The 24,436-nt window shown below is 34.8% G+C and overlaps 1 protein-coding gene across 6 annotated transcripts in view; it reads left to right on the forward strand.

Moving 5' to 3' along the window:
• RELCH (RAB11 binding and LisH domain, coiled-coil and HEAT repeat containing) overlaps positions 1-24,077 on the forward strand; it is a 123,203-nt gene extending 99,126 nt beyond the window's left edge. For 5 of the 6 annotated variants that reach the window (XM_036874862.1, XM_036874863.1, XM_036874864.1 and 2 more), the window contains 5 exons: positions 992-1,130; positions 4,862-4,978; positions 8,722-8,810; positions 13,398-13,468; positions 22,382-24,077. In XM_036874862.1, the coding sequence (XP_036730757.1) occupies positions 992-1,130; positions 4,862-4,978; positions 8,722-8,810; positions 13,398-13,468; positions 22,382-22,502 (537 nt within the window). In that variant the 3' untranslated portion in view covers positions 22,503-24,077. Of the gene's footprint in view, positions 1-991; positions 1,131-3,166; positions 3,256-4,861; positions 4,979-8,721; positions 8,811-13,397; positions 13,469-22,381 lie in introns of those variants that run through there. The other variant, XR_005022619.1, reaches the window with a different exon arrangement.
• Positions 24,078-24,436: the final 359 nt, after the last annotated feature.

Genomic DNA, 24,436 nt, shown 5'->3' on the forward strand with positions numbered 1-24,436 from the left:
TATGTTCTTGTAACTGTCATTGATAATCAAGCTGCAAGTCATGTCGTAGACTGGTATCATCTTTTTTGCAGCACACATCACTGTGACAACCCTCTGTCACGCCTGCTTCAGCAGATTACCAAAGCCTTCCTCCCTAAATATGTATTTTGATTCAGAAAACTTGTGATTTAATTTTCAGTTTGTTAGGTTCTATCTGCAACATTAACTATAAGACACTTCTCAAAATTAGTTATCAGAATTTTATTCTTTATTATCAAATTGGACATGTCCTTACACAATGAAAAACCCTATACATTAGAAAGTAAATTATTTGTGGGCATATCACTTAGCCACTTAAATGGAAAACAAGATTTTCCAACTCATAGACATTTTACCAAAAAAAAAAAAATTATATATATATATATTAAACTGTTCTGTAAAATTTTTTTGTCATATAGATTTTTTTTATAACAAAAACTAAACAACCATGTTAGTTGTGGGAAAAAATGTTTTCCATTTTTTCACTTATATATTTCACCGGTGGAGCAAAATAAAAAAACACATTGTTCTGCAAAGCTTGCAGTCTTGGCAGAATTTCAACATATTCTTAAATCCCAAAATAAAAATGTCTTTTAGGGAAATATGAGTAAGATGTAAGTCATTAATGACTCATTGCTTTCAGAAGGTGAATAAGTGGGTAACTTACACTCTGATTTGTTTTAAGAATTATAATTTAGATACAAAATCATCAAAACTCTATCTTTATCCCTAAATATTGTGGGGTCTTTTCTACAGTTTGTCAGGGAATATTTGTGTTTTTAAAAAACAAAAAATGAATTAACAAGCATAAACAAAAATTTAAGATCTTTTCTGAGCCAAAAGACTAAATAAGTACTTATTTAATTCCAAATTTCTACTATTATGTTGATATGAGTCATTTGAATCCAGTGATGCAAGCCATGTTTACTGTGTATCCTTCTCTCAATTTGACTGTATAATATTCAATTTTAAGTTGCTGGAAAGAGTGAAAATGCAGTTGGCTTCTTTCCTGGAAGATCCTCAATATCAAGACCAGTATTCTTTGCATACAGAAATCATAAAAACATTTGGTAGAGTTGGGCCTAATGCAGAACCAAGGTTCCGAGATGAGTGTAAGTTGCATTTTTTTTACCATTTTTCCTGAATTGTAATGTAAGAGTGAGACCATAAGCTTCTCTGAGGATTTGTCATGTGTTACATGACACCTTTCTACACCTTATCTTTCATATACTGAAAGCTGAAAGTGAAACAAGTTTGTTGTTGTGGATTGATCGGTATTGCTATTAACTGCTATTAAATGGCTTCTTATACTATATAGTGATTGCTGTAGACATATGAAAAGTAACTCATAAATAATTTCAAGTTATTTTTAAAACAATTCTTACTAACTGTTAATTTCAAAATACTGTGCTCATTATATTTAGAGCTTATTATTTAATTCTTATTTCTAAGGAAATTTTTATGTGTTTCTAGACATGTTCTTATGAAAGATACATTTCTTCCACTTAGCATGCCATTCCACTATTTTGTTATAAATCATGGCTTGTTGATCTGCTAAGTAATCTGCATGATGATCTGCTAAAGCATTTTCTCCAGTTTCTATAGTATCACTTTTTACTTTATGACAACAATTTCTTTGGGTGGCATCAAAGCATCCAGTAGTTATTACTCCAAAAGCATGACAGTTATCACTGTTATACCTTAGTCCTTTTATTTTTAGCAATTTGACATGCTCTTGAAAAGTCCGCAAGTTTGGCTTCTTACATCAGTTTGGTTTCCAGTACAAAATTGGATTCTCCCATAGACTAGTTATTGCATATCTAACCTGGTATTTTTAAGATGAACAACAAAAATATTGTCAGGATTTGGACTGCAGTGTCCAAAAGGTCTGTTGAGGGCATGAACACATATTGAGCTACAGAAACACAACCACAAGGTTATTTTTCAATGAGTAATAGTGTTGGTAGCATGAGGAGAAAATAACAGTATTTCACAATCAGTTAACAGAAAAAGGTTTAGTACTTTAGTTAGCATTAGGGATAGTTCCTCATCATAGTAACGTCAGGTTTACAGGTGACCCTCTACAGGTGCTTTGACTAACTTTTTTGAGGCTGTAATTGCTCTGAAGCAAGGAGAATAAGTCTTGGCTGTTGGATCAAGGAATAGGCTGAATAGGCAATGGGTCTTTGGTGGGTGCCATGTTGTTGAGTTAATAACTGTCTAGAATATGATCTAACCTCTTTGTGTACACTCAAAAGAAAGATTTATGCATCACATAGAAAAGAGAAATATTCTGTTCATAATGGCCCCAAAATAACAATTAAAGATTGGCTTGAGAAAAAATTGAGAATAGCAGTTTCCACTGCTTGAATAGGTGTAGTAAACCATTATCCCTGAAGCCTTCTACAACTTACTGTGTACCCACAAGTATGTCTTATACAATCTTCCTTCACATTCTGGCACAACCAGACTTTTTTTTTTTTTTTAAGACAAAAAAATTTTTTTTCTTCTGTATTTACTACTCAGTCAGTTGGCTTCTCTTCTGCTTTAAAACTTTACCCTGAGGAATTTAATGTCCTATATTAATAAGATTAATGGTAGATGAAGTAGAACCCATATTGACAAGGATGCTATATTGTTATCCATCTGTATTTATAGACAGTTCCTGTTAGGAGTTTAGAGAAAGAACAAAGAATTGCTGGGTGGTAATGTCTTCCTTGGAGTGGCATTTTTGGATATTTTTCCCTCTATTTCTTAGAGAATAGAAGACATTGGTTCTTCCAGTGGCCCTTTTTCTCTCCCAACTCTTAGTTATTATAGGACCTTTTGGTCCTGATTTTATCTCAGGGGCCATTTGTTTTATTCAGAACATGATACAGTTTTGTTTGTTTGTTTTCTACTTTTTTAACTTTATAAGTCTCTTTGAAAATGTTCAGTCATACCTTGGAGATTTTCTAGCATGGCAATTTTACATTTCAGATCAGTTTTTTTCAAAGTTCCTTATTTTAGATCTAAGCCCATTTACAAAAAGAGAGGACAAGATTCCCTTCACTTTTGCTATTGGATCTACCCCAGAATATTTTTTGAAAGTTTACAAAAATCTATTTTTATAAAGTTTCCTATTGATTTATCTTTATTTTGTTCGCAGTTTTGAATCTTTGTCCAATCTGCCCTTAAGTGAAAGGCTTCAGAAGTGGCCTTATGTTGTGTATTTCCTGTTTTCCTTGCCCACTGAAGGTCAGTTGTAGAATTACTCACATCTAGGTTATTAAATCTTTTAACCATTTATCTCCATCTGAGGGGTTAACAATTAAATGAATTAATTGGTACAGATGTGGTAGCCCAGGACAATACATATATAATGAAATGTTGAATTCTTTATTAAACTTCTATCTTCTGAGATTTAGGAAGATCCTTAATTGTAGCCTTTAACTGTCTGTAGACTAGAGTTTAAAGTAACTTGTGTAGGTTTGTTTCCTAGTTAAGCAGTTTTACAGGGATCTTGTGTAGTGTAGTTGTTGAGTTTCTGAGAAAAACGCTGAGGAAAGGATTGCTTGTGTAGGAACTCAGAGAATGAGCGGAATGAATAGAGGCCACGTGTTTATAGATAAAGTAGTGCAAGGAAGGTCAGTTTCAAAATGTTTGGGCAGAAATGAAATAGGGAATCTTTGAGAGACTGTCTCAGAGCCACCATTTTGTTGAGGCCTCAGCATGCCAGTTAATGAATCGGAGTTTCAGTGAATTCATTGGGAATTCAGTGAATATTTGGAGTTTTTTGTCTTCTACTTATTTTTTCTAGAGCACCTCTGAAGTATGTTGTTATTAATTTTGATAAGTCAAAAAGTCCCCTAAAAATGGCCATTGTTGTCCTAAGTTTGCGTGGGGTTTTTTACCGTTTACTAAGGTAAGCATAAAAGTTGTAATTATAGTACTGGTTTATTGAGGAAGCAGGAGATTTTTCTAGGAGATTGTGGCTTTAACATATACAAGTTCAAGGTAAACATGAACGAAGTCACTACAGTTGGTCAGAAGTATGTGCTTATGAACCATGTTTTGGGTCCCCCAACGAAGCAGGGACTAGAATGGGACCATGTGATCAACAATTTGATAATCACTTACCCTGGAGCCATTTCTGCAAGGGACCCTGGTTTTAGTGGGAAATGGTATTTAGAGAACACAATCTTAGGCAGTAGGAGTGCTCAGTGCTACTGAAATGGTTACTGTTTCTTGGGCCAACACTTTTATTTTAGCAATATGTTGTCTGTATTTTTGAAATTTTACACTATGCATTGAGATAGAAGATATTGAGCCCATTGGGTGACTTGAAAACTCAACCACCAGTGCTATTTGACACTGGTCTTTGCTAAGAACTTGAGAAACTAAAGCTAATAATAGTTTCATGAAGTAGTGAAATAATTTGATATTCAAAAAGAATCAGTATACTGTATTTATCTTTTTAATAGCAACAGTAATACAAGATTTATATAAACTTATTTATAAAGATGATAATAACACAAGAGGTAGGTTGTTTACATTTGTTTATTTGGCTTTCATTTTTCAAATTGGGAAACTGAATTGCAGTGAAGCCAAATGACCTGTATACATCCTCATAATTAGGTTATAATGGCATGCTATAATCTGTTTCTCCCAAATTCTAGATCACTCTTTATTCTGAAAAACATGCTTTCTTCCCTAGTAAGAAAAAGCAAGTATGGGATGTGGGTAATCTTTCGAAATCATCCAGAATTAAAATAAAATTTTATAAAATAAAATGAAAAATTATTTTTTTAATGTATTAAGCATGTTTTAGATTAAAATTAATAATTTCTTTTTCTTTTTTCAGTTGTTATACCACATTTGCATAAGTTAGCCTTGGTGAACAACTTACAAATTGTGGATTCTAAAAGACTGGATATTGCTACCCATCTTTTTGAAGCCTACAGTGCACTTTCCTGTTGTTGTATCCTTGCTTTATTAATGTATATCTATATTTAATAATCAATCTTACAGTGAACCTCAGTTGTTAAAGATTGAGAAGTAGAATTTTTTTTCTTCAACTTAACTAAGAAGTAGTTAAGTAGAAGTTTAAAAATTTGAGTTGACTTGCCCCACTCCTTATTCTAGCCATCTCATAATTTTAAAAGATAACTTTAAGTCTTCTGTGTTTATATGTTCCATAGTTTTGAAAACATTGACTAAAATTTTATCTATGTTAATCAGCTATATAACTAAGCAAGCAATGAGTTATAACTGAGGCTTCTGTTAATCAAAAGGAATCCTTGTATGTGTCCTGGCATTCATTTTTAATGAATGTTTAACCGTCTTTATGACCCTGTGAATATCTCTTGAAGAGATATCACTCATTAAAAAAAATACAGGGACACCGTGGTTAATCATTTGCAGTGATGGTAGAACTGGAGGAAAGCTCAGAGATCATCTAACCCATGTCAGCCACTACATTTTATAAATGACTAAACTAAAACAAAGACATTAGTGACTTCTGTTTTTTATAATTAAAAGCAAAACTGTGACTAGAACAGTGAACTTTAGCTATCCTGTTAAATGTTCTCTTTACTATCCTTGGCCTAGTAAACTAAAAGTAAGAAGGAAGTAAAGATAAAGATGGGCAGAATAAACTCTAGCTTTTAGGCTCTCCCATTAAAAGCCAGAATATTTCAAGAAAGGGGGAAATAAGAGATTGAAAAATGAGTGAACGGCTGAACACTTGAATATGACCATAAAAGTATGTGCTAGACAACATAATCAGAGAATTATGATTTTGACAGAAAAAAAAATGATGGTAGAGAAAGAAATGCAGAGCTGTCTGTTAAGGAGCTACTTGTCCTTTTAGAAATGTTAAAACCTGAAGTTTGATGTGTGGTTGAGAGCATTTCATTTTGGGACTCTACTACAAATTGCCTATTCATGTGGCTGATATAAGCCACTTTCTTATACTATAGATCATAAAGTGGGCAGAGATACCGTATTTTGATAATTTTGCCTCAACTAACCATATACCTTCTATAAGTTTAATTCCACTAAAAGCAGAACTTACTATCATTCCTGATTTATCTTGTTGGCATTTTCAACTTAGAGAAGATAGAGGAAGCAAAAAGAGGAAGTGATAATTCTGAATTAGCAAGAAAGGACTCTTTAGTAATGGAGAAGTGACAGGACCCTTACAAGAAAGTAATAATGGCATGTCAGAGTTTGGCATGTCAAAGAAAGAAAACATTGATACGCTTATACCTATTCCCTAAACTTTGCGTAAGTAAATGTTTACAAACTTAAGTGAAGAGTTGTGTGTAATCTTATATAGCAGAGTTTCTAAAGAAATATGCCTCAAGGAAAATGAGAAAGTCAAAAGATTAAAAATTTTAGCTCTGTTAACCTAATTTTCAAATGGACTAAGCAGTGGTTTCTGAAGAGCATAGAAGTCTGTGTAGAAGGAATATTATTGTGTATTTAGGTATGTACAGAATATTACTAGAGAAAATACAGTAAAAAGTCTTTATAACAGCACAGTAAGAGGAAGAACCGTCTTAACAATAGACCCTGTTCAAGTACTAAAAGCGTTAGTTCTCCGTGAGTCAGAACTTGTACTTGTGTCAACAGGGTGGTTATGGCCACTAATAAAATCACATTGTCCATATCTGTTCTGCTGTTCTATTGAATTACGAGCTGATAGAACACAAGAGTATTCCTTTCAGCACGACATTGTATTTCAATAGGGACATAGGAAATCTATATAATTTAACATTTGGCATGGTATTAAGTCAAGAAAGCATGTTTAAGAAAAATTTGAAGGAATTTAGAAATGTTTAACCTGGAAAAGAAATGGTTTAGGGATGAAAAGATAATTTGAGAATTATTTTAAAGGTTGTTATATAGAAAAAAGGTTAGGCATACTTGTGTAACTAAAGTGCAGAGCAAACACTAACAAGCAGAGGTCATGGAGAGGCCTATTGTGTTTATAAGAAAAACTTTCAAATTGAGCTCTCTAAAAATGCAATGATCTGTCTTACAAAACTGAATGTCCTGTCATTGTTAGCAATCAGAGGCTTTATGACCACCATTCACAGATGAGGTAGAGGTGATTCCTAACATCAGATAGGACTAAATGATCTCTAAGTTTCCATCCCCTAAGAAAGATTGTGGGGTTCCATGGGAGAAAAGGACCAAACAGTGGGTAGAGAGAGAGGAGAAGGAAAGTGTCTTCCCTCTTACCTCCAAGTAAGGCCATTTTCAGTTTCTCGATCCATGCCCAGATTTCTCTAGATCAGAGACCTTTCTCTAATCCAAAGGTCACTCACAGATATATCTAGGTGATACTTTTCCTATACCCAGAAAATAAAACTACATAGCCATTAGGTTGTAGAACTTTGTATATCTATATGGATTTGGTTCAACCAAATGATGTCTATATTTTTATAACTGCCTATTTATAAGTCACTCAATTATAGGAGCTTTATTTACAACTAGTGTTTATTTATAACTATATTTTTAAGGCAGTAGTTATATGGATGTTTTTTACTTAATATAATTTATTATTTTTTTCAGAAAGACTAACTCATCTTTATAAAGGAACTCATTTACTGGCATTTTTCACTTTAATATGGTATAATATTAAATAAGAAATATTTTTAGATGGCTCACAACTATAATAGGTGAGAATGTGTCAGAAGCGATGTGGATAAACAAGGTGAATTGTTTGAGAAATGCATCTGCTTTCCTGACTCCTTTCAATGTCATATAATCAACTAAAACTCATACGACTAGGAAATATAAGTAGTACTAAACTTATTGCAGCAAAAGCTCTCTTGCCCAATTCAGTGAGGACCAGTGTGGGTCAGTTTAACAGAATGGTTAAAGTAAGAAATCAGGAAAATGGTATATACCTAAGATAACTTCTTTTAACTTAAACACATAAATGTAATTTCTTTTACCAATCTTTTGATGTAGGACTGAGGCATTTCTTTTGTGAGTCTGCTGATTAGAATTAAACATCAACTTTCTTAGGTCAACCACATTCATAATATAATTGTCTATGAATTTCAGCTTAGGTTTCTTTAAAGAGAATCCAGAGACATTTCTGATACTGGGTACTGAATTTTTCTAGATTTTTGTATTTTTCTTTATATTTAAATATGTATATATTTACAGTTGTCTTATATACATAATTAAGCAGCAATTTTTTTTTTAACAACTTTATTGGAGTATAACTGCTTTACAATGTTGTGTTAGTTTCTGCTGTTTAACAAAGTGAATCAGCTATATGTATCCAAGCAGCAGTGTTTTAAGCAACTGGCCTTTATCAATTTTTTTCTGAAACTTTCAACTTAGTTGTCATGGAAACATTAATTTTTTTACTTTTCATACTCATTTAAACATCCAATTAAATTTCATGATTTAATTTTCACCCTTATTATTTCATATGTTTACATACCATGTAATTAAATTATGTGCTGTTACAATAATCAATGCCACTGACATAAAGAGATTTGTGGGAATAAACACAGTTGCCTCTTGACAAGTAACTAACTCAACAAATACAGATCATGCTTGATGGAAGCCTGTTTGCTCTAAGTGATCAGCATGCCATAGGCAGCATTTAAGAGATCTGCTTCTTCTGTATTCTTCTGTTGTTCTGTTGGACATACCAGTTTTGTTTTTTTTTAATGTCCTTAACTACCTCATCTCAAGTCATTTCAGAGGATTTAATGGTTAATCACTTCTTACCTGGTCTCAGATGTTTACGAATTGACATGGAACACCTTTCTCCAGAGCATGAGGTAAGCTACTATCATGATTAAGCCACTGTGATTATCAGTGCCATGTTCATGTGTTTTAATATCTCCTATGTAGACTTTCATTCCTCTCCGTATGTGGTGTGATTATGATATGCTGTGCCTAATTTTTTAAAGTTTAGTTCAGCATCATTTTATGGGTTTATTTACTAGCTATGAGATCTTAAGCCACTCCTTTAACATCTTTGAGCTTCTGTTTAATTCTGTAAAGTAGGAATAACGTTCTGTCCTTCACTGAATATAATTAGAATTTAGTAAGAGAATGTATGTGAAATGCTTTTTATCTGTAAAATGCTGTACAGTATTATCTCTGACCATTAACTTTCTTAGAAGCAAAGTTTCTATTTTCTCTCTCCATTTCCTCATAACTCTTTTCATTCTATTTGTCTTCCAGTATTCTCCAAAACCCTGTTTGTCATTTATTTCCTATTCTATATCTTCAACCTGTTTTTCTAGCAGCTTTTCTTTAACCTATTATCGTGTTTGACTCTTCCCTCCTAAACAAATCAAAACAAAAACAAAATCTTCCCTTCATCCCTCCCTCATGTCTCTTTTTCCTCCCAGCAGTTTACACCCCCTCTCTCAACTTTCACACTGTCTGTTGGTACGTCGTATTCATTACCATCACAGTAATCCAACAAAACTTCCGTCTCTACGATCACTACTGACCACAGTGCTGCACCGAAAGGACACTTTGCAGGCCTGATAGGAGCATGCAGGAGTATGTCGCCTTTTCATCCATCTCTTCGTCAACACTTGGTGTTCTGAGACTTTTTAAATTCAGCAGATATAAAGTGGTATATCGCTATGGTTTTCATTTGCATTTCCCTGATTATTGTCAAACTTGAGAATTCTTTGTATGTTCACTAACATCAAAGCCTTTTTAGGTTTTTTGCCCATTTTTCCCACTTTGGGTTGTCTTTTTTCCTGTTATTTCCTTGAAGTTTGTTATATAATTGGAATATCAGTATTCGGTCAGTTTTGTGTCTTATGAATATCTTTTTCCAATTTTTGATGTTTTTTCACATTTTTGGCCCATTTGAACACTGACTTTTAATTTTTTAATAGATTGATTGATCATTTCCATGACATGATCTCCTATACTTTCTTCTTAAAACGTTTAAAGTTGTATTTTCACAATAGAATTCTTAATCCATCTAAAATTAGTTTTTACGTATGATGTGAGGTAGTGCTTAAGTTACATTTTTTTCTATATGGATAACCAGTTGTCCCATTATTGCTTATTGAACAGTGCATCATGTCTATACTGATTGACAGTGCCACCTCTATCATAGATGATGTTTCCCTGTATGCATATGTCTGTTATTAGGGAACATTCTTTTCCACTGGTCTCTTTCTCAATTATTGTAACATTGATACCCTGTCTTCATTACAGTTGCCTTGTTAAAAAGTCCTAAAATCTAATAGGGCAAGTCCAACACCCTGTCCTTTTTTAGAACTGTTCATGACCCCTAGCGTTTTTATGTAAATTTTAGCATTATCTTATGAGACTCCAAGAAAGATCTCGTTGAGATTCTGATTGAAATTGAGTTGATTTTATAAATTAATTGGGAGAGACATCAACTTCATGATTTTGAGTCTTCCTATCCAGAACATACTATATCTTATGTTTATTTAGATCTCCTTTAATGTCTTTTAATAAAGTTTTATAACTTTGTTTGAAAAAACTGTCACTTTATATCTATAATGTTATAATGCTACCTTTTTTAGGATTATATGTTTTTTAACCCTTTCTTGCTGATGTATAGAAATAATATAACTTTTGTATGTTGAACTTATGTCTGGCCAACCTGAGAAACTTTATTATTAATTCTAATAATAAAATGTCACTGGATTTTTTATAAGTTTCAAGTGTAGAAAAGTCACCTGTAAATAATAGATTCTTGTGTAATACTTTTATTTTTTTCCCTTTTCCTTACTGTAGGATCTATTATATTGCTATCCCTCTTTTACTTCTGATATCAATTTGTTTCTTGCTTTGTTTTTAAAATAGTTTTGATAGGGGTTTATCAATTCTATTAACCTTTTCAAATATTGAACTTTTGGCTGTGTTGACTTTTCTCTATGTGTTAGTTTCATTGATTTCTATTTTCATCTTTATTTCCTTCTGCTTTCTTTAGATTTGATTTTTTTCCTGTTTTTCTAACTCCTTAAGGAGGAGGCTTAGATTATTTACTTGTTAACTTTTCTCCTTTTCGGATACATAAATTTAAGGCTCTAAGCGTTCCTTTAGCCACATCCCTTTTACTGCATTGTAGCTTTGTTATCATTTAGTTCAAATTAGATTCTCATTTCCATTATATTTTTATTGATCCATGGATTTTGTTTCATATGGTAAAGGCAGTTAATTTTATGAGTCAGTTCTTTTATATTTGTATTAACTTTTTGTAATCTGCTTGTTCTATCAGCTATTGAAAGACATGTTAAAATTATGATTGAGAGTTGCGTCTTTCTCCTTTTAGTTTTATCAATTTTTGCTTTGTATATTTTATAGATTCCCTTTATCAGCCTGAGGAAGTTCGCTTTTTTTGCTAGTTGCTTGAGTATTTTTATCATGAAGGGGTGTTGAATATTGTCAAATGTTTTTTCTGCGTCAGTTGAGATGATTACATGGTTGTGGTTTTTTATTCTCTTACAATGTTTTATATTAATGGATTTTTATATGTTAAAGCAACCTTTGCACTACCGCAATAAATCCCACTTGGTTATGGTATATAATTCCTTTTATATGAAGGTAGATTCAGTTTGCTAGTATTCTGTTCAGGATTTTTGCATCGAAAATGAAGGCCACTTGTAGAATAGAACAAATAAGAAGGCTTATTTTCACTACCTTCCATTATTGTAGAGTGGGACTGAAAATAGGGGGAGTGGTTAAAAGTTTTTGAAAGGATCAGACTCCCAGATTCCCTTTTGAACCTTGGTGGAAGACTGGAGCTTTCCTTTCTAGACTTGAGATATCAGGCCTAGCTGAGAGCAGGAATAAGGTGCTATAATGAAAGGAGGGAAATTAAGTCGAAGGTATAGTTAGTCATTAGAAAGCTCATTACCTTTCTACTTCTTGGCTCCAGGAATGGGATGGCGGCCAGAATTATATTTGCAGGGAAAAAAAGATTGGCAGAAAGTTTGTGCCAGAGTCACCTTAAAGTGAATTTACTCATGCTTGAAGAGATCCTAATCAACGTTTTAGTACCTCAGTCTTTAGTGGATATCCCAAGATCACCAACCATTTGAGAAAAGCCTCTGACATCAAAGACAGAGGTGAAAACATACACACAAGAAAAAGGATACTGGAGGGAACAGACAATACAGGGAGCGGAAGACAAAGTACAAAAACTCTCCCAAAAAAACACTGATGAAAAAGAAAATAGCCAAACAAACAAAATCTGTAATCTGTCAGATGAGAGAGTGGGAAAACATTAAAAAATCAAAAGTCTTTACCATAATCTGCAAGGCACTAGAGGACCCAGCTCCTTCCTCCTTACCTCCCGGGCCTCACCTTCTACCTTCTGCCTTGCTCACTCTGCACCCACCACTCTGGCTTCCAGGCTTAGAATACAATAGACATACTCCCTCCTGGAGTCTTTGCTCAGCCTCTAACCCGGGTCTCACACACTTACTCCTCATGTCCCTCAGGTTCTTGCTTAAATATCATCCTCTCCATGAAACCTGCTTAGAACACCTCCATGTAAATTGTAATATTCTTCACTTTGGCCTTCTATACCCCTTATCTCACTCAGTGTTCTTTCCAAAGCCCTTATCACTTTGTAATATACTATATGATTTACTTATTTTTTGTGTTTGTTGTCTATAACAAAGGAACATAAGCTCTCCTCAAGGAGGGAATGTTGTCTATTTGCTGCATCCTCTGTGTCTAAAAACATGCCTAGCACAAAGAGGGTGACAATAAGTTTGTTGTCTAGTGACCTCCATGCACAAATATGGGCCAAGAAAATTCAGGAGGGCCATTTGGTTTCCGGTGTGGGTGCCAGCATTTGGGGCAGCAGCTTCCATCCCTCCACCCTTTCCATTACTCAGTCTCCCCGCAAGAGTGATAGCAACTCTTAGACACCCATTGTCTCCCCAGTTTTAGTGACCACAAACCCATATCTGGTCTCTGCCCTAGACTTTAAAATAGAGCATCTTGCTTTTTGCAACCTGGAAAAAGCAAGGGACAAGGGACAGAACAGCTTTTACTGGGAAAATATGTCTGACCATGGTATGTGTATTTGTTAAATGTATAGATGTATATAAATTTTACTTTTAACATTAGATAGTGGGGAAAGCTAAGGGAGAATGGAATCAGACTCAGAAGGAAGGTTAGTGAAAATCAAAGTGAATTATTAAGTTATACAATTGAGATCTTTTAAAGCTATTTCGGTACCTAGTCTAGCAATCCAATGTGAATTCCTTTAACAAAGTAACTGCCAAAATTTTCAATTTTTGGTTAACATATTAGCTTATGGGAATATTAAAAATTCAATTAAAAACTTTAAACCATAGCATTTTACTATGTTAACAGTATTTCTCTAAAGTCATTTTTTTTTAAATCAGGTTATTTTAACTTCCATGATAAAAGAATGTGAACAAAAAGTAGAGAACAAGACGGTCCAAGAGCCTCAAGGGTAAGACATTAATTCTTCTTTTAAGGCTTTAGTTAACCTTAATTTCTCTATATAAATTTTCTTTAGGTGGGTATAGTGTTTTATATTGTGTTATTTTGTGGTCATTAATTTAGAAGACAAGAAAATCCTTTAAATCAGCAGTTCTCTAATGCTAATCCATAAACCATCTGGGATATATAAAATTCAGATCTCTATCTCATTCTCTGTGACCTCAACATTCTGAGTCAGCCTAGGGATCTGTATATTTAAAAGCTTCCAACAAACACACTAATTTGAAAAGATATATGCACCCCAATGTTCATAGCAGCATTATTTATAATTGCCAAAGTATGGAAGCAACCTAAGTGTCCATCAGCAGATGAATGGATAAAGAAGATGTGGTGTGTGTGTGTGTGTGTGTGTGTATGCGCGTATATATATATATATATATATATACGCGCATACACACACACATATACATACATACATACAGTAGAATACTACTCAGCCATAAAAAAGAATGAAATTTTGCCATATACAACAACATGGATGGACCTGGAGGGTATTATGCTAAACAAAATAGATCAGAGAAAGACAAATGCTGTATGATATCACTTATATGAAGAATCTAAAAAATACAACAAACTAGTGAATATAACAAAAAAGAAATAGACTCATAGACATAGAGAACAAATTAGTGGTTACCACTGGGGAGAGGGAAGGACGGAGGGGCAATATAGGAGTAGAGGATTAAGAGGTACAAAGTATTATGTATAAAATAAACTACAAGGATATATTGTACAACACAGGGAATATAACCAATATTTTATAATAACTATAAATGGAGTATAACCTTTAAAAATTATGAATCATTATATTATAAACCTGTAACTTATATAAGATCGTACATCAACTATACTTCAGTAAAATATAAAAATAAAATAAATACAAGCTTCCAAAGAGATTCTGATAGGTAGCTGGATTTGGGAATCACCGGTGAACATAGTTTGTAGAAATTTATGAGAGGAGTTGTAAGATTTAACTTGATTCACTGCATAAAGGATTGTCAGAGATTCAGTGAAATTAAAATATGAACATAGATGTGAAAGAATAAAGTTGGGCATTTCAGGACAGGAAGTAATTTGCAAATAGTCTGTGTGTACTCTCTCTCTGAAGTAACCTTGAACAGTTGATCTTAAATGGACTCTGTTAGGCATGAAAAGCTCAACGGTGTTTCCTTTATAAAACTGACTACCAGGAATAAGTGTTTCATCTTGTCAGGCTAGGTACACAGAAGCACACTCCTCCACACCCACAACCCCAAGACACACACACACACACACACACACACACAAAGTCTTTTGCCTTTTACTATGAGTCAAAACTCTTGCTTTAGCCTCCTAGAATGGTGGGAGCTCTTCTATCATTTTAGCCATGGAAATTTATAAAACAATAGACATACTTTGATAGGTTTCTGTTCTGAACACAAAATCCATAAAGTTAACATTAAGGCAAATAATTCTGTTCATTTGTTGTACATTAAATATTAAAATTATTTGGTGCCTTATTAGTTTAAAATGTAAAAGGTTTTGGACCAAAATTGAGAAGAATTATATGTGAGATACATTCTAAATGAAATTTCATGAATTATCAGGTAGGAATTTTACAAGAAAGAAATCTCTTTGTAACTTCCTAAGATTGCTAAGGTTATATGACCTTCCTTTTTAAGAAAAAAAAAATTCACTTTCATAATCATATTTTCCCATGTTATTCAAATCCTCTATATTATCATTTATTATTGTAACTCTTTTTTTTAATTTATTTTTTTATACAGCAGGTCCTTATTAGTCATCCATTTTATACGCATCAGTGTATACATGTCAATCCCAATCTCCCAGTTCATCACACCACCACCCACACGTGCCTCTGCTTTCCCCCCTTGGTGTCCATACGTTTGTTCTCTACATCTGTGTCTCAATTTCTGTCCTGCAAACCAGTTCATCTGTACCATTTTTCTAGATTCCACATATATGTGTTAATATACGGTATTTGTTTTTCTCTTTCTGACTTACTTCACTCTGTAGGACAGTCTCTAGATCCATCCACGTCTCTACAAGTGACCCAGTTTCATTCCTTTTTATGGCTGAGTAATACTCCATTGTATATATGTACCACATCTTCTTTATCCATTCGTCTGTTGATGGACACTTAGGTTGCTTCCATGTCCTGGCTATTGTAAATGTTATTCAAATCCTCTATATTACCATTTATTTTTTTTAACTTTTACTGTAGAGAATTTCAAAATAACACAAAAATAAACATGATATAATGATTTCCCATGTACTCATCACTCAGCTTCAACAATTATCAATTCATAGTCAATTTTATTTCATCTATACCCAACTCTTTTCCCCTCCCATATTCTGATATGCATCTCTAAAAGATAAGTGCTATTTTTTTAAACATAAACACAATATCATCACACCATAACAACACCTTAATATCATTTATTATCTGGCCTTTGTTCAAATTTCTAATTGTTTCATAAATGTCATTATTGATTTGTTGTTTGTTTTTTCCTTACAGTTTGTTTCTTTGAGTCAGGATCCAACATTCCATATATTATAAGTGGTTAATATGTTTCTTGAATCTCTTTCAATTCAGAGGTTCCCCTTGTATCTCTTTTTTTCTCCATACAATTTACTTGTTGAAGGAACTGAGTCATTTGTCCTATAGAGGTTCCCACAGTCCAAATCTTGCTAATTGCATTTCCCTCGTGTGTTTCAAAATGTTCCTCTGTATTTCCCATAAATTTACTAGTTGGATCTAGATCTAGAGATGTAATCAGGTTTGGGGCATGTTTTTTATTTGCCAAGACTTCTACATAGGAGGGGGTGTGTTTTCATCGTGAGGCAGGTAATGTCTGATTCTCCCTTTTTTTGGTGATGTTAACATCTATTAATGATGAATGCTAGATCCGTTAATCCATTAGCAATTACAAAATGTATTACTCTATCAATCCTTCTTCATTTGTGAGCTAGAATTCTTCAGAAAGAAAACTGTCCCCCATATGTACTATTTTTACCAAGTCATACCGTTTATATAGTAAAGACAAGATAAATGTTCAATTCTTTCTCTTTGTGTACCAGTTTCCAAAGTAATGAACTGATCCACCCTCCAACCGGAGGCAAAAGAAAAGAGAAAAGGGATTACATGCAGAAATATCAGCACTGTGCAAAAGGACAAAAGTTTCAGTAAAGCATATTTGGGAACTGTAATTAAAGCTAGAGCACAGAGTATGTACGGGAGAACAATAGAGATAAGTCTATAAAGGTAGACGGGCACCGTTAATAAAGAACTTTGTATGCCACATGAGAGGTTTGGACTTATCCTGTGGCCAGGAGTCAACAAACTTTCTCTGTAAAGACAGTAAATATTTTAAGCTTTGCGATTCATACAGTGTCTGTTACAAGTACACAGTTGAACTCTGCTATTGTAGCAGTAGGCAGCCATTGACAACATGGAAATATATGGCTTTGGCTGCATTCCAATAAAACTTTATTTACAAAAACAGGCGGCAGAATGGATTTGGCCTGTGACCCTTAGTTTACCAACCCTTAGTAACTTTGCTTCTCAGGCCTTAGGGTCCATCAGAATCACCTGGAAATTTTGGGGTGCCATCTCCAGAGTTTTTGATTCAGAAGATCTGGAATGGAGCCTGAGAATTTGAATTGCAACAAATTCCCAGGTGATGTTAATACTATGGGTCCAGGATCCACACTTTGAGAACCGCTGCTTTGGAAGCCATGCTCTAGTGAATACAAGCAACAGAGAAGCAGATGGAACAGAAAGCTACTGTAGTAACCCATGATGAAGGCAGGTGTGGGCATGGATGGGCAGGTAATAATAAGATACACTCATAAACCAGACACCATTCTCAGCATTTTTCATATATTTGCTAATAATTTATCATAATAACCCTATGAAGTAGATACTATTACTATTCCCATTTTACAGATGACACAGAGGTTAGGTAACTTGCTCAAAGGCCACCTAGCTACTAAGTGGAGGAACCAGAATTCAAACCCAGGCATTGTGGTTCTTGAGACCATGGTCTTAACCACCATGTTTTACTGCCTATATGTAACAGTGAGTATGAGAATAAGATGGACTCAAGATATATTCAAATGTGAACTCAGTTTAACTTGGCAACAGATTAGAGTAAGAGAGAACTAGAATCTAATAAGGATTCCCAGATTGAATGATGGCACGGTACAACCAAATGGAACTGTTCTGAAGAGGAATATTTAACATTTGAGGTACAGGAAGAAAAACACTACAAGCAGTTATTGAGATTTAGGAACAATTAGGATATAGGTGGTAATTAAAGGCTTAGATAAGGACTAGAGGTGGATGGATGATATCACTTGGAAATGGAGCTCAGACCTGGAATTAGACCAACATTTAAAATGCAGCATTTAAGGAACTTCCCTGGTGGTGCAGTGGTTAAGAATCCGCCTGCTGATACAGGGGACTCGGGTTCGAGCCCTGGTCCGGGAAGATCCCACATGCCGGGAGCAACTAAGCCCGTGCGCCACAACTACTGAGCCTGTGCTCTAGATCCCAAGAGCCACAACTACTGAAGCCCGCACACCTAGAGCCCATGAGCCCATGCTCCACGACAACAGAAGCCACTGCAAGGAGAAGCCCGTGCACCGCAACGAAGAGTAGCCCCTGCTTGCCACAACTAGAGAAAGCCCACACGCAGCAATGAAGACCCAATGCAGCCAAAAATAAATAAATAAAATAAATAAATTTTTTTAAAAAGTGCAGCATTTAAGAGAAGCTTAACTGAGAAATAGGAGGCAAATCAGAGTGGTGTCAAAAAATCAAATAGGGGTTTCAAAGAGAAGGAATAGTGATCTTTGATTTGCAAGATATAGCGATGTGGAGAGAGAGAGAACTATTCTAGGACATAAATAATTTTAAAGATAGGCCAGAAGTAAGAGATTCTATAGATTCAGAATCAACAAGAAATGGCAGCTGGTTGGCTATGAGTTGCAAAGGAAAGATCTGAGAATCCCTTGAAAGCCTGCAGTAAGAAGACATTACTTTACAAGGCAGCCCATTTCATTTTTAACAACTCTGTTTTTAAAATATTCCTTTCTCACCCTGAGTTAAAGTCTCCCTTCCTATAACATCTACTCTCTGTACCAGGTTTTCATCATTTGGCGGAGGGGTCAGAGTCAGACCCTTTTGTCTAACTGATAAAAATGTAAACTCTTTCTTCAGAAAAACAAAAAAAAAAAGCCATAATGCAATGGTTCTTTACTAGAAAGCTTTGTAAAATACATACCTGGGTCCTCTACCCCAGGTGGAAAAAATCAGAATCACTGGGGTTAGGTCTAGGTGTCCACATTTCAAAAAGTTCCCCCAGGTAATTGTGATGTGCATCAGTAGAGCTCTATAGATATATACAGCCGTGCAGATATATATTATATATCTCATTTTTCACGAGTAACAGAGAGAGGTATCTTAAGTCTCCTAAATCTTCTCTTCTCCAAACCAAACATTCTTCATTGCTTTCGCTTTTACCTCTTATGGTTTCCAGACTCCTTAGCATCATTGTTGCACTCCTCTTAGAATATCATTAACACTTGATGGGGGACTTCCCTGGTGGCGCACGCTCCCAGGGAAGCATGCTCCCAATGCAGGGGGCCCGGGTTCAATTCCTGGTCGGGGAACTGGATCCCACACTCATGCCACAACTAAGAGTTTGCGTGCCACAGCTAAAGAGCTGGCGACCCGCAACTAAGGAGGCCCACCTGCCGCAACTAAGACCCAGTGCAACCAAATAAATAAATATTAAAAAAAAAGAAAAAGACTTGATGGTATCTCAAGTATTATCTGAGCCATGTATCCTATTTTTGTAGATACAAACTAAAATCATACTTATCTTTTACTTAACACTGTTCCTTACAGAAAAAAAACAGTACTATAAACCTAGAGTGTTAAGGAAAGGCATCATGGAAAAGATGGGGCTTGAGCTGGGAATTGAAAGATGGCTAGACACGAGATAAAAGAAGAAATATTTAAGTTGAGAATGGTTTGAACAATTAGACTAGGCAGACCTGACTCAAGGGGGTCTAGAAGTTAAGTAGTGATGGTTGGTTAAACACACACACACACACACACACACACACACACACACGCACATAAGAATTAGATTGCTATGTTTCTTGAATGCCATGCATTTTTTTTTTTTTTTTTTTTTTTTAGAGATATGCTCCCTGTACATTCACAGTAATTATTTTGGAATCTAGTCTTTGTTTTTTTTCAGATTCCTGGGGGATATTTTTCTTTTTTTTTTAAATTTTTATTTATTTATTTATTTATGGCTGCATTGGGTCTTCGTTTCTGTGCGAGGGCTTTCTCTTGTTGCAGCAAGCGGGGGCCACTCTTCATCGCGGTGCGCGGGCCTCTCACTATCGCGGCCTCTCTTGTTGCGGAGCACAGGCTCCAGACGCGCAGGCTCAGCAATTGTGGCTCACGGGCCCAGCCGCTCCGCGGCATGTGGGATCCTCCCAGACCAGGGCTCGAACCCATGTCCCCTGCATTGGCAGGCAGATTCCCAACCACTGCGCCACCAGGGAAGCCCTGCCATGCATATTTTATCTTGTAGGTGGTAAGTGGCCACTGAGGATTTTGAGAAGGGGTGTGGTATAGAGAAGTGACTGTTTAACAGGTGAATCTGACTAATACAAGGAGACCAGATCCAAAACTTTTGGAATAATTCAGTTGTAAAGTATTGGCATTAGAAATAAAAGTAAACAATAAAGAAGATGTTGTAGAATAAAGTCACAAGATTTGATGATAGTTTGAAATGGAGAGCCATTATATTCACTGTTGGGAAGAGAGGAAAAGGATAGAACCACTGGCAAGTAAAGAAATAAAAGTGAGTGATAAAAACTCTCCAGAAAATGTGCATAGAGGGAACCTACCTCAACATAATAAGAGCCATATATGACAAACCCACAGCAAGCCTCATACTCAACGGTGAAAAACTGAAAGCATTTCCACTAAGATCAGGAACAAGACAAGGATGTCCACTCTCACCACTGTTATTCAACATAGTTTTGGAAGTCCTAGCTACGGCAATCAGAGGAGAAAAAGAAATAAAAGGAATACAGATTGGAAAAGAAGTAGAACTGTCACTGTTTGCAGATGACATGATACTATGCATAGAAAATCCTAAAGATGCCACCAGAAAACTACTAGAACTAATCAATGAATTTGGTAAAGTTGCAGGATACAAAATTAATGCACAGAAATCTCTGGCATTCCTATACACCAACAACGAAAAATCAGAAAGAGAAATTAAGGAAACGATCCCATTTACCATCGCAACAAAAAGCATAACATACCTAGGAATAAAGCTGCCTAAGGAGGCGAAAGACTTGTACTCAGAAATAAAAGTGGGGAGTTATTTCTAAAGTTAGGGTATGAAAAAAAACTTGAGACATTGGCTTTATCTAGCAAACAGTGGTAATGTGGGACTGGCCCTCAGGAAAAATGTTGTGATTCAATAAATATTTTTGAGTCATCCTATGGAGATGTTACTTAAAACTTATAGAATGAGTAAGTTTTGTAATTGAAGTACTAGAGCAAAATGCTGAGCCTTATAGAGGATTACTTTGTGGGAAGAGGAAAAGCAGCAAGAGAGGGGTTTTCAGAGCACGTAGGGACAGACCAGGTTGATGTACTGGCAGAGGAAAAGCAGCAAGAGAGGGGTTTTCAGAGCACGTAGGGACAGACCAGGTTGATGTACTGGCAGGAGAGCAGTGGGAAGAAGAGACTTTCAGGATGGGCATCGTGGTCAGGTATTTAACTGAGTAACTCAGCACACACCTTTAAAGACCACATAGAACCAGAAGTCTTTGGTAGCAGCACATACTTCATGTATAGATTTAACAGACGTCTGTTGAGCTCCTGTACCTTGCTCACCACTCATCGTCTTTGACAGGTTCAAACATATTCTCTTACTTAGTCCTCAAGATATTTTGCAATAACAGTTGCAAAATTTACAGAGGAGGAAACTGAATCAGAGTGATTTAAAGCATCTTGGCCAAAGCCACAAGGCCAATAAGCTGGATTCCTTAATCCATTACAGCACAATTGTTGGATCACTGAAAAATTGTCCTTTATCAGTACTCTGTTCAGTAATATGATAAACCAGCTGTCTTTAGTAGCCATTTAGATTGTGCTTACTTCCTGCACAGAAGGTCGGTCAAAAAGAAAGGAAAAGATTTGACACTGTCCATCAAAACTAGTGCAGTTGGCAATTGAGGACATGTTTTCTTCTCCCCAACCCCGCCCCCCAAAAAAGTAATATGTCATAGGATTGTTAAAGACCTCACTGTGATTTCATTTACTCATCTGTGAAAATAGGGATAATATCTATCTTCCAGGGTTGCTGTAAGAATTAAATGAAGTAATGCTGATAATAAGAAGAATAACTAACACTTAGAGCATGCTATTACGTGCCTGGCACTGCTAATAAGCACTTTACACTTGTATAATCCTAAATAGCCCTGTGAGGTAGGTACTAGAATTATCTCCATTTTATAGATGAGGAAACAGAGATTAAATAACTTGCCCAAAGTCACACAGCTGGTAAATGACAGAACCGAGATTCAGTCTCATTCCACACTTGCTCCTAATCACTACACCACACTGCTTCCTTTAAAAAAACAATGAACGTGAAAGCTGCTAACCTATTACGGTACCAAAAAAACTCTACTCCATAAATACTTGTTTCCCTTTTGTGATACCAGTTCAGAATGTATTTATTAATGTTATACTACTAAAGAAATGAAAAAATAGATATTTTAGTTTTTTAATTGCTTTACACAAATTTCAAAATTTCTTTCCTAGCTCAATGTCAATTGCTGCAAGCTTAGTGAGTGAAGATACAAAGACCAAGTTTTTGAACAAAATGGGCCAGTTGACAACATCAGGTGCCATGTTGGCCAATGTGTTTCAGAGAAAGAAGTAAAAGCAGGAAGGAAGCCCCCAGTAAACACTAAATGGACCTCAAGCAGACTGGTTCCTTGTACTTGAAGTACTTGCCTTTTTTATTTCTTTTTATGTTCTTGCATTATAATTTTATCTTAACCTCCAAAGATATTTGCACTGCTTTTGATTATTGCTGTATATCTGTTAATTTTGGAGTTACAACTGTGGTGATAAAAAATTGAGTTGATAGTCTGTACCAAGCCCCTCCTCTATGTTCTTGTCTTTCAGAATAATTTTATATATATATAGAAGAGGTTTTTTTTTAATTTTTGGATGGGATATTAGCAAATATCTGTATGATACACTAAGCTATTACAGTGGTACTTAAAATAATGTAAATTTGCAGTCATTGTTATAAAGTAATAAAAGTGGAGATTAATTAAGTATTTAAATTATGAAGAATAATGCAGACTTTTTATTGTTTCTTAACTGACTAGAAAGAGCCACCAGCATTACTCTGTGCCTTTTGGACTTCAGTTTGTGTGTCTGTAGGAATGGTGTGCATTCCATTCACACAGTGTTTATAATACTGCAATGAATTTGAATTGCAAATCCTACAGTAAGTAGATAATAATGAAACTTTCAATATTTCAGCACTCTCATGAATATTCTTTAAGTGCTATTTAAACCTCCCCATCACTTACATGCGTATAATGGACTTACCTGAGGAAACCCAGCACAGAAGCATGGGGAGTGGTTAACCAAGGTGAATTTTACATACTGGTGTGTAGTAGATTTAAATTCTCAAAACTAAATTTAAGTAAGAAGAACTAATAATTGTGACATTTTTTTTCCCAAACCGAAATACAGAAAAAATATGGTTTGAATCTAATATTTAACACCTCTTTACATAAAATATTTTATTTAAGATGTTTTCTAATGATTTTAATTTCAGAGATTATCTTTTCATTCTGTGTGTTACAGAGAAGTACAGAAAAGTTCAGGACATTTGGGGGCTGCTTTTTTCCCTCTAAACTAAAAATGACATTGGCTAAATTATTACTGGTTAGTCATCACCTTGTCCCTTGAAGTCAGTGACTATTCTTGTGTTTGATATATATTACATAGAGTCTTAAGTCAGTGTACCGTTCCACTGGAATTTGACAGTTGTCTTTAAAGTAACGCAACTTGAAGTAGAAAAGAGTGGTCCTGGACATAGAAGGGAGGTGGTTGGTTTAAGGGGTTAATGTGAGGCCTTTTTGAAAAATGCATATTTTGGTAAAGAGAATTCTCTTTTGAGCACAGCTGATACAAATGGGTGATTGTCATGTTTGTTGTATAAACTGGTTTAATACACTTGGAACATAGGTGGATTATATTCACTTCCTGGGAAAGCTAGCTTACCACATATTAAAGCTTATAAAATAAGTTGCCATAGGCAAAGCCATTTAAAAGTTTATTCTGAAATTATTTCTTTTACCTACAGTGAAATAATTGTTAACTAATTAGTCTTTATGGAAACTGTTGGATTCTAGGCATTCCTGAGAAATTGAAAGTGGCTACCTTTCATGTCAAAAATGTTGATCTATTATAAATAAAATGTTTTTGCATACTTGTTTTGGTTTTTTGCTATGTGTGTTTATTTTCATTTTGAAACACTATATCCTATATCCAAGCAAATGAAATGAGAAAGTGTATATTCATTAAAATATATTTTATTTTAGGAATATAAGCTATATAAATTACCTATTTTAGTTTACTTTTACTAAAAAAAGATTATGTTGTATAAAATTAATACATTTCTGAGGTGATTTAAAGAAAAACTGTTTAAATTCTTATTTGCTTTGAACTGTAGTAGAATTAGTATGTTTATTACCTGGTGAATAAATATAATGTATTTTTAATGTGATAATTTTTATTAATTTGACTCCATTTATCTAAATGCTAATGGTGTTTTTGAAAAGGCACCAGCTA

The sequence above is a fragment of the Balaenoptera musculus genome, chromosome 14 (assembly GCF_009873245.2).
Source record: "Balaenoptera musculus isolate JJ_BM4_2016_0621 chromosome 14, mBalMus1.pri.v3, whole genome shotgun sequence".
Classification (NCBI taxonomy): domain Eukaryota; kingdom Metazoa; phylum Chordata; class Mammalia; order Artiodactyla; family Balaenopteridae; genus Balaenoptera; species Balaenoptera musculus.